Source organism: Mobula birostris, chromosome 22 (assembly GCF_030028105.1).
Source record: "Mobula birostris isolate sMobBir1 chromosome 22, sMobBir1.hap1, whole genome shotgun sequence".
In the NCBI taxonomy this organism is placed as follows: domain Eukaryota; kingdom Metazoa; phylum Chordata; class Chondrichthyes; order Myliobatiformes; family Myliobatidae; genus Mobula; species Mobula birostris.
The window spans coordinates 20,756,735-20,773,057 of record NC_092391.1 but is presented as its reverse complement, the minus strand read 5'-3'; the positions used below and the strand labels follow the sequence as shown (position 1 = coordinate 20,773,057).

The window sequence follows — 16,323 nt, the reverse complement described above, 5'->3', positions numbered from 1 at the left end:
TTCCCTTTACTGTATGATCCACTGTCCTCTCCTATCAGACTCCTTCTTCAGCCCTTTACCTCTTCCACCTATCACCTCTTAGCATCTTACTTCATTTCCCTCCCCCACCACCACACCCACCTTTCCCCTGAGCTGGTCTAATATGTCATCTGCCAACTTGTTCGCTTCTCCCTCTCCCCCCCCCCCATCTTCTTATTCTGGTTTCTGTCCCTTTACTTTCCAATATTAATGAACAGTCTCAGCCTGAAATGTCAGCTGTTTATTCCCCTCCATTGATGCTGCCTGACTTGTTGAGTTCGTCCATCATTTTGTGGTCATTGCCCTTTATGAGGGTGTCCTTTGATATGACGTTTCTTCTGACCAGCCAACCTGACCAGTAGGATTGCTATTCATCCAGTTGGAATTAACTGACATGCTGCCCAGGAAGTTATCTTAGTAACACATACAAAATGCTGGAGGAATTCAGCAAGACTCGGCAGGATTCGGCCTGAAATGTCAACTGTACTTTTCTCCATAGATGCTACCTGGTCAGCTGAGTACCTCCAGCATTTTGTGTGTGTTGCTTGGATTTCCAGCATCTGCAGATTCCCTTTTGTATGTTGTCTTAGTCTCTGCTTTCTCCATCTCCAAACTGATGTGAATTTAATCAAGTTATTATCACAGCTTCTCAAAAGATCTCTTGCGTTGACATCAGCTGACATGTTCCCTACTTCTGACCAAATTCAACAATACTTTGCATTTAAACAAAACAAAACACCTTAATGTGTGTTACAGGAGTGTTGCTGGAAATTGGTATTGACACAGAGCTACACATACAGAACTCATCATTTTTCTTTGCTGGATACACAGTACATTTCTAGTTATATCCTAAGAAGCTCTATCCATTCCAATAAATATTTACCTGAACCTAGTCCACCTGGGAATATTAAAGCTAATGCATAGAAACCTTAATCTTGGTTTGTTCCCTACTACACAGTGAACTATTCACAGTAATCATTTACTATTTCTCAGGCTCTATGCTTCCTAAATACACAGACTACATTTCCACAGCCAGTGAAGTGCCAAAAGTTTTTGAAATCCTGAACATGGGAGAAGGCATTAATACGAAATAGTGAAGCATTTATCTTCATGAGTTATCTTCACTATTCAATATGATTACCTTTCACCCCGAAACAATAAACCCCCTCTCCTGCACTATCGTGATTTCAGACTCAGATTTACTTATCACATGTACAGTACTCTGCAGAAATCTTAGGCACATTAGGGTGTCAAATACAGTGCTCTATTTCTCAATGTGGAGTGGAGAGCAAGTTTGTAAATCTGGCAGGAGCAAAGGACACTAGGAATGGCGAGAGTGGAGTGCCGCAGGTGGGGTGTGAGATAGGTGGCAAGGCAAGGAAACAGGAGCAGGGGGGTGGCGCAGTGCAGACACATCAAGTCCTGAGACACCAGGCAAGGTAATTTGCTTCCGAAAAATTGGTTTATTGATCATTATAGAATGCCTCTCTGATGCTTCCCTTTTCCTCCCCTCTTTTTCCCCTTTTTCTCAACCATGATTCCCCTCTACCTGCCCCCTTCCCAATCTTGTTCACAATACAGACTCAAATCAGAATCAGGTTTATCAACAGGTTCCATGAAATTTGTTTTTTTTGCATCTGCAGTGCAGTGTAATACACAATTACTACAGTACAGTGCAAAATTCTTGGGCACCCAAGCTGAAATACATATCCATTCACTTCAGAGAGGCCAAGTTTGGGAGGTGGTGTATAATGCACAGCAACTAATGTCTATTGAGGGGAAACAACCAGAATTGGCTCTCTATTCCAAAGATGTTTAGTTCTGGTCTATCCAGAACGCACTGCATTTCTTATCAGCATGTACTTCCCACTCTTCTCCAGCAAAACTGGCTCTATTCCAAAGAATCTTAGTTCTGACCTATCTAGAAATAACCGTACTTCTCAGCATCTACTTCCCACTCTCTCTAGCATTTTATCCATTTAAACAAGTTCATTGCTCTTGTAAGCTCCAAAGAAACCAAGTCCATTCAGTTGAATCTTTTGATTGAGCAACCATCCATTCTCTGAAATCAATCTAGTTGGAATGGAAAGGAAATGAATTATACCCAAAAAAGACAATTGTTTAGGGATGAGTAACTTAACTATCTAAAAAAATTGGTTATCCACGCAGAAACTAAGCATCAAAAATACTTTCTGATCATATACACAGTTCTTTAAACCTTTTCACACCAGTATAAAACCACTGACCTCTTGGTTGAAGCTGTCACTTAAAACACTGATGGACACCACAGTCACAATACAAGAGGATTGTTATTCTGGAAAGATGAAATCAAACAGACCTAAGGGATATTTTCATCAGTCTAATCGTGGCTCAGAGGTCAGTAGGAGGTTGTAAAGAAATACTGAGGGAAATGAATTGTTATGCAGCAGTGTAAGGAAGAAAGAAAAACATTCCAGTCTCAGGGGTCAGAAGAGAATCTCAACCAGTCAAAGGTTCATGTTACTGGAATGCTTCTGTGACTGAATGTTTTTAGGGATTTACAAAACCCCTCACCTACCCTCCTGGATATCAAATAGGCTACACCAAACCCAAACACAAGAAAAAAATCTGAAAAATCTTATAGCACACATTTCACAAGTATTACTTCCAAATTTATCATTAAGGTAGTTAACTCACTCTGGCGTAGGTAAGCTCTCATCATCAGACGGATTTGCCTCATCCTCTGATTGGTCACTTAAGAGATCACATGGCAAAATGGCAGCAGTGTCAGCAATTTCGAGGACAGGTGCGATGCTGGGCCTTCTACTTCCTGCTCCATTTTCTGTAGGGAGAGTCAAAGTGGTACCACTGGATGGGTGGCACTCTGTATTCTGTAGATCCATAGCAACTGTACCTTAAAAAAAACAAATAACAATAGGTTCAAAATATTAGGCAGCCAAATGCAATGAGGTTCAGCAAGCCAAGAATAGTAATAAACATGGCATGGGATAGACTCCCATCTTCAATCCAAGGCAGAGGTGAAGAGAAATGTGCCACCTCCCTTTCCCTGGATGGAGCTGCCACATAATGGGGAAAGACTACAAAAAGGAAAACAGAAGTTAGCGCATAACCTTCGAATGAATCAGTTTATTCAGTCATGTGTTCATATACCCAGTGGGTATATGAAGAGACTACAGTAATAATCACTAATGAATGTTTTGATCATGGACATACTCCTGCAAAGCTCAGCAAGTGCTACTGAACAGCCATTGTCCAATTTTGCCAATGTAAAAGTGATGCCTCGGAGCAAGGTTTGTTGAAGTAGGGTACTAGGTGAGTAGCCAGAGTGAGTCAAGGAAAGGGTATGGATATCATGCAAGTGGCTGGGAAAGATTCAGGCTGAAATTCAGGGTACCCTGTGGAGATTAGTGCATCCCTTTTGATCGGGGACTGAGAATCAGAGTAGGAATTCAGAATGATCATTGGGCTGAGGTGGGGAGAGTCAGAGAGACACAGTTGGGAAGAAGATTGTGGTAGGTGAGGAGAGCGAGGTATAAATAAGGTATAAAGAATTAACCTTATATTTTAAGGTAAATTCTTACCTACTTAAATGGAACCTCAGTCCAGCACTTGAATACTTAGTTGTCAAGCATGCAACCATGGTCACTTCTGGGAAAATTTAGTCTAATTTTCCCCGCTAGACTTCAAAAGCAGAGTCACAGAGGGAACCATGTAACAGATGTGTTTGAAAGAATTAACACCATGCATGCAAACATAACTTACATTGTTTTCAGTGGGGCCTTGATGCAGATAAATATCTATTCTAAGAAATATCTATTACAATTATTTTAATAAAATGCATTAAAGGCTGATGAGAAAGTAACTCAATTGAGAGTAGGAATGATGAAGTGCTTACTGACTGCTCTGCTTGCTTCTACCCTCTCAGACAATGAGAGCAGGTACTAGTTCCCCTTGTACCCTGAGTTCACTCATTTATCCCTTCACTACCCCACCTTTTGGCTTGGATTATCATTCGTTTTGTCATCTAATTACAATTACTAACTTTCTTATTACATACTTGTACCTAGAAATTGGAGCTGAAAAAATACTGCGCCTGCTTTTAATATGTAAATCTCACATAAAACATAAAATTCACCTTTCAAAGTGGTTTGTGATCATTTCTGGTAAAAGTCCATCAGGAATTTGAAGCTAGAGCTTCCCATTATGAGTCACTCCAAATTTCCATTGTATTCTGTGCACTTAATAATTCATCAATGCGCATGAAACTTATTGAAACATTTTGAAAGAAAGTGGATTAAAATTTTGTGTTCTTCGACTCACGATAAAATAAGGAGCAAAGCACACCATGTTAGAAATCAGATATGCCGGCATATGGTTTCACCAATGGTCGTTTTGAAGTGGTGTTGGGCCACATCATACATCTTGTGCAGGGGCATCGCTTGGGAGAGCAGAGTGATGCTTCACCTGTTTACCTCCCCTCTCCCAAAGCACACTGTCAGTGATCCACCAGTTTTAAAAGGCAGAAATGCACGACAATACTCCCTTAAAGTGGAGATGTCCCAATTTCTCTTTTTTTAATGGTGATCCTTGTCTTGCAAATGTAGATCAAAGGGAAACGAATTTCAAGCATGATCACTTCATCCACTTCTTTCTCAACCCTGCCTAAGATCTAATTCTTCCAGAAATGATGAAAGGAGTTTTACTAGAAACATTAACTCTGTTTTTATCTCCATAGACGCTGCCTTACCTGCTAAACATTTTCCAGTATTTTCTATTTTAATTAGTAATAAACCTTTGGAACCAATATCAGCAAGAAATTCCTTACAAGATATTGGTAGTTAGAAAACATGTGACATGCTTTGAACATGACACGTTTTTGAACATATCTGGATAGCTAGGAAATCTATTGGTCTAGGAGAGCCAAAATTATATGCAGTCTTTAGCAAGAGCTTCGGTATTTTGAAGAAACGTAGAGCTAAATTTTGAATATGTTTTGAGTTTCCTGTTTGTTAAACTCCTATTTACTCTATCTGATGAGGCAGTAACAATGAAAGGACAGGTAGGTAATCAGTTACTCTATCCTCCCTTGCACTCTATCACAGAATCACTCTTTACATAAGCCTCGCTGCCAACTTTTTCTTTCCCTTATGCTTTCCTTAATAGGTCATATCTGTCACCATTTCAAATTCTTATGACAGCTCAATTTCTTGAAACACTACTTCTTCCTGCACTGGTGCTGCCTGATCTGCTGAACATTACTTGCAATTTCTGTTCACTTTTCAGATTTCCAGTATGTGCCATATTTTGCCTTTGAAGTAGCTATTAGCCAGCCACTCCGTGGCTCCCTTAGTGCACTGAGTATTTAAAAGCCCCTTTTGTGCAATTTCGGTGTAAGGGAGCAGGAATACAAGACGCTGAAGGTTATATTACACAAGAGCCCTGTTTAGACGCCATTTAGACACTGCACTAAGTCCGGGCACTTCACCTCTGGAACAACAAATATACTTTGGTGGGAGTACTTATGCAATACTAGTACTCAACTATTAGCACATAAAATGTGTCTGTCACATAGGAAGACTGGATGTGACCAGAAACTTGGTGGTAGACTGGGTTTTAAGGATTGTCTCAAAATATCACAAAAAGAGATTTTGAGCTATTTTGAAATGTGGTGACTGCATTCATGTAGGGAAGAAGCTCCTACAGTAAAATGCCTGGCAATGGACTCCAAGAACTGAATGCAAAAATTCCCTGCAAAGGCTCTGTTGCATCGACAGTTGATGTTCTCTGGGAATGTTGTTTCATAATGCAAAACTAAAATACATCATTCTCCACAACCTCTTGTGTGATCTCTCTCAATCTCACCACGGGCTATGTGTGAGGACAAAAACAAAAGCATGAGTGACTGGAAACTGAGAAATTAACAAATCACTGTTAATGGCATAATTAATTAATCGGAAAATACAAGCGAATGTTGCTGGATTGACTCAGCAGGTCAGGTGTAATATGTAGGAAGAGGATCATAGTTGAAATATTGTATCATTGGTCTTTTATTACAATTATCTCATAAATAATTAAAATTCTGGGCAGTAGAATATGTAAGTATTCTGAGTATGAAAATTCAACCAAATGACGTGAAACAAAATTTTGTATTAAAAGTAATAGCTCCATATGGAAATAAAATGCTTTGTAGAAATAAGTGCAGGGGGCTAATGGTGTGGTGAATGGAAAGCAAGGTCTTGAATAATTGGCACAAGAGCCAGTAGAATATGACTGAGAGTCAGAGTCACACAGCAGGGGAACGGGCTGTTGCCAACCACTATGCACTTATTTTAATCTAATTCCATTTTATCCTTTCCATATCTTATTATCTCCCCGAATTCTACCACTCACCCCTACACACTGAGGGCAACTTACACTGATCAATTAACCTACCAACCCATACATCTTTGGATTGGGGAAGAAAACCAGACCACTCAGGGAAAAAGGGAAAAGATGCCATCTCTATAGAGACAGCGCTGCAAGTGGAGATTGAATCTTGGCTGCCGGAATGCTAAAAGGTGCGCAATTATGCTGCCAAAAAATGCCCTGCAAATGACCTAAACTTAGTCTTCTCTGATATTCATCAGTGTTTTATGGCTGAATAGTGCCAGTGCATTTCTTCACAAGTGTTTAGCCTTGTGGTCATTCTGTCTTTTAAGACATGAAAAAGCCCAGACACATAAAAACTTCATTAAGATCAACAATGCAGCCTTGATGATGCTGATTGACGTTCCCCAGCTTCAGACACCAAGGAAGGTTCAAAGCCAGTAACTTATTTGCAACTGCACATTTGCCATCAGAACTTTGAATCTGATCTTAAATATGAAGACCAACAGCTTCAATTTCCAAGAGAAATGATCTCAGGTTAGAGGTGTGAGAAGTTATTTCCTACAGGCAACCTTCACCTTTGCAGATCAAAAGTCATTTTGTGAAGTATATTAGTCAAAATGTCAGCCTATTTTATTGTCCCTATATCAGCAAGGTAGATTTCACACAAATGTAAATATCTAAGATGCAGAGTATCAAAGGACATTGCTTCGATATCCTTTGGGGGAGGGGATGTGACTCAGTTATCAGGACAGCAGTGGAGAATGAAAGTCCAGGCAGTTAAGCCTTTGCAAGTGATTCTGAGAGAAACTTTTAAGGGGAACATAAGGAAAGAAGTAGGCTTGAGATATGAATGGAGAGGGATGCAAGGATGTGAGAAGAGAAGCCTTGTCTATAACAGAGACGATGTAAGATGGCAAGGTTGAGCAGGTCAAGAAACTAAGCAGGGTAAGAATCAAGGAACTTTTATCAATCTTGTAATCAAGTAATGATTGTCAAATGACACACAAGCTAATTGCAATATTAAGACTGTTCCTTGCACAAGTTTCTTTACTGTGGCAAAAGTTACACCTATCCTGCTCTCTAAAAGATAAATTTAGTAAAATTCAAGGAGGACTGAATTTTAAAGGGTTGATTTCTGAGTCTAAGTACCACCATACATTCTTTCACTGTACTTGTTAAAACCTGGAGGTTCATTTCTAAACTGACCCTCTGACAGGATGACAAAATAGCAATAAAAAGTCGATGACCTGTAAACTAAATAATGCAATAGAAAATGTTTGCACACAATACCAATCTACTTCACTCAAAGTTTTTTAAAAATCATGAATTTATTGTGCACTCCATTTTAACTTCCTTTAACTGGCAAAGCTGAGGAGACTGGTCACACATGATGGAGTTCAATTGTATATAATATATTCTTCTGCGATTTTGGCCCATTTTATGCCCACCAACTCAATAACGTCAAACCTCACCCACAACTTCCAATTGGACCCAATCCCACTGATTTCCACCCATATCCTGCTCTTCCTGACACGATCCTCCTAACCACCAAATGGAAATTGTCAGGTACAAATTTCCGGTTTAATAAGCCTCTACACTACAGTGGTGGTTCCTGGTCATGTAGCCTATTAAATGTACGATCATAAAACTACTAGATAATTAAACAGAACTAGGCCATTCAACATTGCTTCGCCATTCAATTGTGGCTATTCTTTTTTTCTTTCCTCATTCCCATCCTCCTGCCTTCTTCCCTGTAAACATTCAACCCTTACCAATTCATCCAGGGAGACCTGGTTTGACACATTCTACAAGGCCAAAAGCGGCTATCCATTCCTTGAATGGAACTTTCCCGAACAGCATCCAATGCGGTAGAAATCATGCATTCCAACAATATGAAAGATACACTCATCTCAGGTTTCCATGATAGCTTTTTATCTGGAATGGTATGATAGTGTGGAAGGGGGGAACCATGCTCATAGCATTCCTGCAGAAAAACTTGGCAAGTTGTAGTACAGACAATACAACGAGTGTTGTAAGCAATACACCTGGCAACTTTTTCAGTAGCAGAGCTTTATTTTCAGACTATTGGAGAACACAGTGCTATCAGAACTTCCATATTACAGCACTTCTGCAGCTTCTTTAAAAGAAATTAATAATAAAAATGTTTATTAATGGATATGCAAATACCAAGCTGGGCCAGGAACTGCACTGACAAGCTCTAGTGATTGTGTCAAATTGTTTATAAAGATTCTCTGCTTCTGACAAGGTTGTCTTCATTCTAGAGCTGCAAGTCGGACTGGGTTGTTATTGCAAATGATTCATTCAATGTATGGAAATGCACGCATATGTGTTACAAAGACAATGGATTAAAATGTAATGTTTTGAAAAACAATAGTGATAAATATACCTGGCTATTTTCTTTTGTCATAAAGACAAAGGGAAACTACTCTATGATTTTGCAGAAGTGATGATAATAAATAAAAACAATATTTCTGACCACAACAATTTTAAACTATGACAAGGGTCTATTATTCTTTAACATCTGCCTTATCTGGACATTTCAGAGCCTAATTTCACAGGAAGGAACTAAAACATTACAGTACACTTTAAAGAATGTGGTGTCTACACAATTACAGCTGTTCACAGCTGATAAATTGTCTGATCCAGAATCAGACTGAGCTGGGTTCCTTGAAGGCTACTCAAATTTGTGATGTTACCTCTGGTCTAAATAGAAACTGAGCAGATGATGGGTGTATGGCATACACTGCAGTGCATCCAGAGGGAATGTTAAGAGCAATAACTTCCCAGCAGAGGAAAGGAAAGTGGAAGTGAGCGTTGATTTATGCACTTGAGGAAGGAAATGAGAAGCAACGTGAAAAAAAAATTTATTATTTTTTTTTGGACTTGTGATAGTTAACAATACACATTTGGTGTGGCATTTAGAAATGGATATAATATTCTGTCCTGAATAGTATGCAGACCAAGCAACATTTTGAATCAGTCCGCAAGATCTGACAAGGAGAAACATGAAGAAGTTACTTATTGAATTTATCAGTACCAGGGCACATCATGTGGGATCACTGAAATTAGTTTATATTATAGTGCTTTAGCTGAGGATTTTAATAAGGTAACTTCTTTTTTTGCTAAATTTATGGCAGTTGTCAATGTATAGATGTAAGTTTGTCTGTAAATGCTTAGTTAAATGTTAAAATTTTACACCATCTACAAATAGTTAATGGATAGAATCATTGACATATTACATAAATATCTAATGTCATCATGGCTTGTTAATAGATTTTTAAGGACACTTTGCACCATGCAGTTTAACTTCTGTTACACTGTTTTATCAGTCATTGCTGTCAGATGAGTGTTTACAGAATTAATAAAAGAAGTCTGATTAGAAGTTCTATCCTTGTTATTAAACAGCAATGGCAAAGAAGCTATGGAAGCTTCCCATACATAGGTGGTTAACACAAGCTCAGAACTGTGAACAGTGAAGTACCACAATAAATGGCATAATTAAACCTTTTATTTTAATTATTACTCTTTATATCTATATCATGTCAGAAAAACAAAATTAATGACTGAAAATAAAAATTGCCTTATTCTGTCTACTTACACATTGAAGAGATACACATATATCAATATGTGGCTATTTGCTCTGGGCTCCATTATCAAACCATTTCCCTGCTCCTCTACAAAAAGGACCAGGGCAGAATAAACCAGTTTCCATGAAAGTAACATTTTGAGCACTTCTGGCAACAAATGCTGCCACTGAACCTAATCATCTATCATTACTCTAAATTCCTAATTTAAATTTACTTCACAACCGGATCTATTTAGCCTGAGGTTAATGAACCAAAATCCAGGCTAATCTCATTTCTCAAACTTGTTCCAATGTCCTGTAGGTTACATATTTAGATGTACACCCAACCATCTGCTAAATATGTTCACAGTTTCTGCTTTTTTTCCATTCGTACTCATAATAGCAGACTTATGTCTCCCTCAGTATTTGCCTGCCTGACGACTAGCATTTTACATTGCACCTTACCTCTGACCAACCTAGTGTTTATCTACAAGCTCAACGTGACCCACCTGCCCTAAAACCTTACACCAATAAACAAAATCACCCTGTATGTCCTTCCTAACCATCTTGACTCTACATTGTTTCCATCAGGGTTTTTGGAAACACACTCCTAGACCTTGCCATCTTTGTACACTTCTCTACATTCTAAAATGTAGTGCATTCCCTTGCCTTTTTTGTCTTTCCCAAATGCATTACTTACTTTCCCGGCCACCTGACTAGTTCATTTATATTTCCCTGTAATCCAGAGCTTGATTCCACATTACAAGTTGCATGGCCAAGTTTTATATAATTGGAAAACTTTTTAATCATGGTTCCAATATCCAATCTAACCCAGTTTTAATTTATAAAGTCACCAAGCACTACAGCACAGAAACAGGCCTCTCTGCTCACCTAGTCCTTGCCAAACTGTTATTTGCTAGTCAAGCAAATGGTCAATACACTATCTACACCTTTCCAGTTACCAAAACACCTCTGAGCTATTATCCTTTCCTATCTGTCTCTGAGCCAATCCAAGTTAAAAGTCACTTTCTCTTCCGAGGATTTCTGCTCTTTTTGCTTTAACTGACAGGCCCAGCAACAGAGACAGCACACTCACTTGCTATCCTACGTTCCTGGTGGTGTTTGGTGCTTGCTTGCTCCCCTCTCAATCCATGCTGCTATCCTCTTGCTGCTGAGCTTACTTGACACTAGTCTGCTCAACACACGAAAATATCATATCAGATCTCAAACTGCAGATCTGCAGCAGGCATTGCATGCAGATAAAGTATCGTAAAATGGAAGAAGTTCACCACCTTTACCCAGTTAACTTTAGCAGCATTACAACAGATACACTCAGTAAATGATTTAATAGTCCAGATTCTCATCAACTAAACTGAATTTCAGTCCAAACAATTATATTCTAGATGAAATTATTGCTCTTGATTTACCTCTAATCATACTTAAATACCTTAAATTGATGGCTCAAGTTAATGACAATCTAATAGTAATCAGAATTACACATACTTCTCATCCTGTGGCATAAGTTGTTTAATGCAGCATGACTCTACTGTTATTATTTACTGTTACCTTTTATGCCTCGCTAAGGTCCCTATTTCCCTCTACACTTCAGCTGCAGTTTAGTGCGTATTCTCTTGCCTTGTTTACCCTTTCCAAAACCTCAAACTGTTCCACATTAAATACCATTTGCCACTGACCAACCAACTTGGACCATAAGGCTTAAGACACAGGAGCAGAATGAAGCCATTCAGCCCATCAAATCTGTTCTGCCAATTCTACTTTCTACCTTCCTGCAATTTACGACCATCCCTGGTTTGGATATATTGGATGGTGACCTCTCATTTCCATTAATTTAGTCAGATCTTACCATTCTCTAACATCTTTAAGCCAATTAACAAAATAATATTTTTTAAAATGCTCCCATGACTTCTTTTTTTCTGTAGATGATTTCACTGTGCTCAGTATCTTCAATTTCTGAACACATCAAAAAATCCAGGAGGGATAGAAATCTACTGAGCCAAGTGCTAGATGGAAATAAGCTAGGCACTAGATCAGATAAAAAAGGCTGGTCTTTCTGTAGCTGTATTAACATACGGAAAACAGCTATCTCTACAACCTAGTCACTATGGTTGTTTCTATATTGGTTTACAACAATGAAGGCTCTTACACAAAACTTAGTGAAATTAATTCAGGAGATGAAGGGGAAAAGCAACTGAAGATATATACTTAATGCAAATGGATAATAGTGTTCTCACACAAAGGAGGAAAGCAAATGTTGGAAATCTGAAATAAAGCAAAAAAACATGCAAAAGGCCAGTCAGCATCTGATTTGAAAAGTTCTGATGACAGTGCTCAAGTGCTAGCCTATCTTTTCCTTAAGGTGCTGCACATTTCCAACATTTGCTTTTTGTATTTAAAGATTACTGTTATTAGATTATGCTTCTAAACTAATTATCTGGCATTTTATGAGATATAGAGTATTTACTGAATAATGCACATCCATCCAATAACATTACATGCAATGCAATTGGAACTGCATAATCCAAACAATAATCCTAATTATGGCTAAAGCAGGACAAATTCAAATTGCAATGAAGTTTACAAAAAAAAAAAATCAGACAGGACTCAAAACCCTTTCAGGTGAGTTGATGTTAGGTAGTGGGAAGTACATGCATTACTTACCATAGGTTGTGGACTGGTTAACTTCACGTCACACATACAAAGGAGAAGAAAGAAGTAACAGAAAGGGAACAGTCAACGCAAACTCCATCAACAAGGTAACACCTCAAAGGAGAAGTCCTGTCTTACTTTTGCAATTGGAAAATTACATTAAAAATAGATTTAGTCATGTCAGTGGAATGACCATGTCAACTTTCAAACTTCAGAGCCTTGACTTGTTTGATAATCACCAATTGTTTGGCACCTATTCAGAGACCAATTATGATTAACTTTCATCTCAAAAATGGAAAGGAGAGTATTGGATATACAAAGTTTAGTGAATGTGCTCAACATTTTATTTTAAATTAAAAGTAAAGTTATGGAAACAGCACTGTGTTACATCTGTTGAACAAAAGCAATAGGTAAAACAGGAACAAAATTGAAGAGGGAATGTAGAGAATGAGGGGAAAAAGAAGAAAAATAGCAAAGTGATTAAATGCTTTCTATTAATCTGCAGAACTCTTAATCAATGTTAAGTGGGAGTACAACTAAGCTATTCTATGAGCAGCTCTTTACAGCTTCAGTGAATTGGAAATTTGCTGAAAGTGCTAAAACTTAAATTAAAAGTCAGACAAAACAGAGTAAAGAAATTAATCAATATTATTATAATATTATAAATGCTTTTAGAACAGTGTACTATAGTCCTTATCGTGATAACAATATTTTATTGCCAGAAATATAAAACCAGTATCCATAACCAGAAAATACAATGTAAGTTTTAATCATACTTCATTAATTTCATTATTAAATTTATTAATTAAAATCCAGTCTTCTATTCCAAATGATATTATGCCATTCAACAGGATGTGACTTTTGAATTAGTTATGACCCTTAATCTTTCTGTTATTTGTTAATTCTTCATCATAACCCGTTTTCATGTGTCTATTGTCAAATATCACTCCAGCAAACATGCATTTAACTTATTATACCAATGAAAAATGTTATTTTTCACTAAGTTGAGGTTGACTAAAAAGACAAAGATAATCCAAGTTAAGACAACCTCAAGACAACTTCTGCAACTTAACATGAAATAACTTCACACCAATTGTGAATGCACCACTTGTCATTCTCCCATCAATATTAAAGTGACTTACAGTCATAATTGAGGGAAATGCTCGATGATAAACAATTAGGGTATATTCACTATGTACAAAACGTCTCCACCTAGCAAAACAGTGCAGCAGAAATTGAAACAGAATTAAGTTAGTTCCATTTCAGATGGTGATGGCCTAGATTTCGCAGGTATATTGACAAGGAAATTTTCAAGTTCCTGAAAATGTTTGTTTCTGCAAACTTGAAATAACTTCTCAAGCTAACAAATAGGTATTTAAATACAGAAAGCCAGCTCTCAGTGATACCTGCATTTCCATGGAATGTACCATCAAAATCCTCAATTTATTTCTTTTTGCAGATCACTGAACTGATGACAATTCCAACTTGTTGTACATCACCATCTCTATAAAATCATAACAAAATTAAATTTCACCTAATAAGGGTCAGAATGAATCACCTTATAGAAACCAATGAGTTTTTGATTACGCAATTACTGTTGAAAACCTCCCAGGTTCTGAAAAATTAATTTTATATAGATTCTTATTTCTTTAGGATACTTATAAGACATATAACATAAGACATGTTATTCAGAACAATTAACAATATTTTTTTTAATGAGATTACAGTTTCTATCTTAATCTCATATAAATATTCCAATCTGTACACTGTAAATTGTTTAAAAAGTTAGCTAAAATTTATGGATGTTTTCTTTCCTGGTTTGACGCCCATTCTTCAATGCAGATGTGTGCATTAATATAGGAGCATGCAGGTCAGATACAGCTTTATATAAAATGGAAGGGAAAGCTACAACTGAAGTATTGTCTCTAGTTCCCAGTGCCACACTAGAAAAGATATGATTGCACTGGAGAGAGCACAGTGGAGATTCACTAGGAATGTAATACTAATTATGATGAAAGACCAGATAGGTTGTTTTTCTTGGAGTGAAGAGGGCTAGGGAGGGGGCTGTTAGTGGTGTAAAAAATTATGAGCGGCATAGATTGGGTGGAAACTAAGAAACTTTTCCTCATAATAAAAATCTAAAACCAGATGGCATATGGCATATTACCTACAATGAATGCACTGATACCCACGAAACATTGAAAAGTATCTTGAAATAAGCAAGGCACAGCAGTGTTAGTAAATAGGAATAGAATAGATGGATATTTATTATTAGTTTGGATGGACATAGTAGGATGAAAAGTAGTTTTCTGTGCTATATGATCCTATGACTCTATAATTGGACAAGCACACATAAACATCTGTTCCTGTTTCAAACAAATAGATAAGAATATCAATCATCTGTAATGCTGCTTGTAGAAATTTAGGGCCAAGTACTGGGGTCAGCTAAGCAAAATCAGAACGCTTCTTACCTTTGGATTAGGATCCACTTTGAAGTCACTTATCTGCCATTATTTTATATTTACTTCTGATATTATTATTTACAATTAAACACCAAAACTTTAAGCAATGAGAACATGGCAGCCCTCACATTTGAAATCCTTTACAGCATAGCCTATTTTGGGATTAAAACTTGTTCAATATTTGATCTTCATTCTTCCATTGTTCACCAGATTGATTCCTGGGATGGCAGGACTTTCATATGATGAAAGACTGGATCGGCTAGGCTTATACTCGTTGGAATTTAGAAGATTGAGGGGGGATGTTATTGATAAAATCCTAAAGGGATTGGACAGGCTAGATGCAGGAAGATTGTTCCCGATGTTGGGGAAATCCAGAACGAGGGGTCACAGTTTGAGGACAAAGGGGAAGCCTGGACCGAGGTGAGGAAAAACTTCTTCACACAGAGCGTGGTGAATCTGTGGAATTCTCTGCCACAGGAAACAGTTGAGGCCAGTTCATTGGCTATATTTAAGAGGGAGTTAGACCTGGCCCTTGTGGCTAAAGGGATCAGGGAGTATGGAGAGAAGGCAGGTACAGGGTTCTGAGTTGAATGATCAGCCATGATCGTACTGAATGGCGGTGCAGGCTCAAAGGGCCGAATGGCCTACTCCTGCACCTGTTTTCTGTGTTTCTGTGTGTTTCCACTCCAGATCAACTTAGTCTCTTGATAAGCATTACCCTAGAATAACTGATCTTCAAAATAATATTCCAGAGTGAAAAAACAAAAATACATTTTTTAACTTCAAGCATGTTCACTGAATATAATTCATTCAAAGTAAATTTATTATCAAAGTACATACATGTCACTTTATACAACACTGAGACTCATTTTCTTATGGCCATTCATAGTAAAAACAAGAAGCACAATAGAATCAATAGACCGCTCAAATCGGACAACTAATCAACGTGCAAAAGACAGCAAAATGTGCAAATACAGAAAGAAAAAAAGGAAATAATAATATTAATAACAAATAAATAAGCAATAAATATCGAGAACATGACAGGAAGAGTCCTTGAAAGTGAGTCCATTGGTTGAGGAAATATTTCAATGATGGGACGGGTGAATTTGAGTTAAATTATCCACTCTGGTTCAACAGCCTGATGGTTGAGGGTCGTAACTGTTCCTGAATCCGGTGATATGGGTCCCAAGGCCCCTGCACTCTTTTCCTGATGGCAGCAGC

The 16,323-nt window shown here is 37.7% G+C and overlaps 1 protein-coding gene across 5 annotated transcripts in view; it reads right to left on the bottom strand.

Moving 5' to 3' along the window:
- kcnt1b (potassium sodium-activated channel subfamily T member 1b) overlaps positions 1 to 16,323 on the bottom strand; it is a 416,707-nt gene that overhangs the window by 71,220 nt on the left and 329,164 nt on the right. For 4 of the 5 annotated variants that reach the window (XM_072240265.1, XM_072240261.1, XM_072240263.1 and 1 more), the window contains one exon: positions 2,695 to 2,911. In XM_072240265.1, coding sequence (XP_072096366.1) covers positions 2,695 to 2,911 — 217 coding nt within the window. The remainder of the gene's footprint in view (positions 1 to 2,694; positions 2,912 to 16,323) is intronic. The other variant, XM_072240262.1, reaches the window with a different exon arrangement.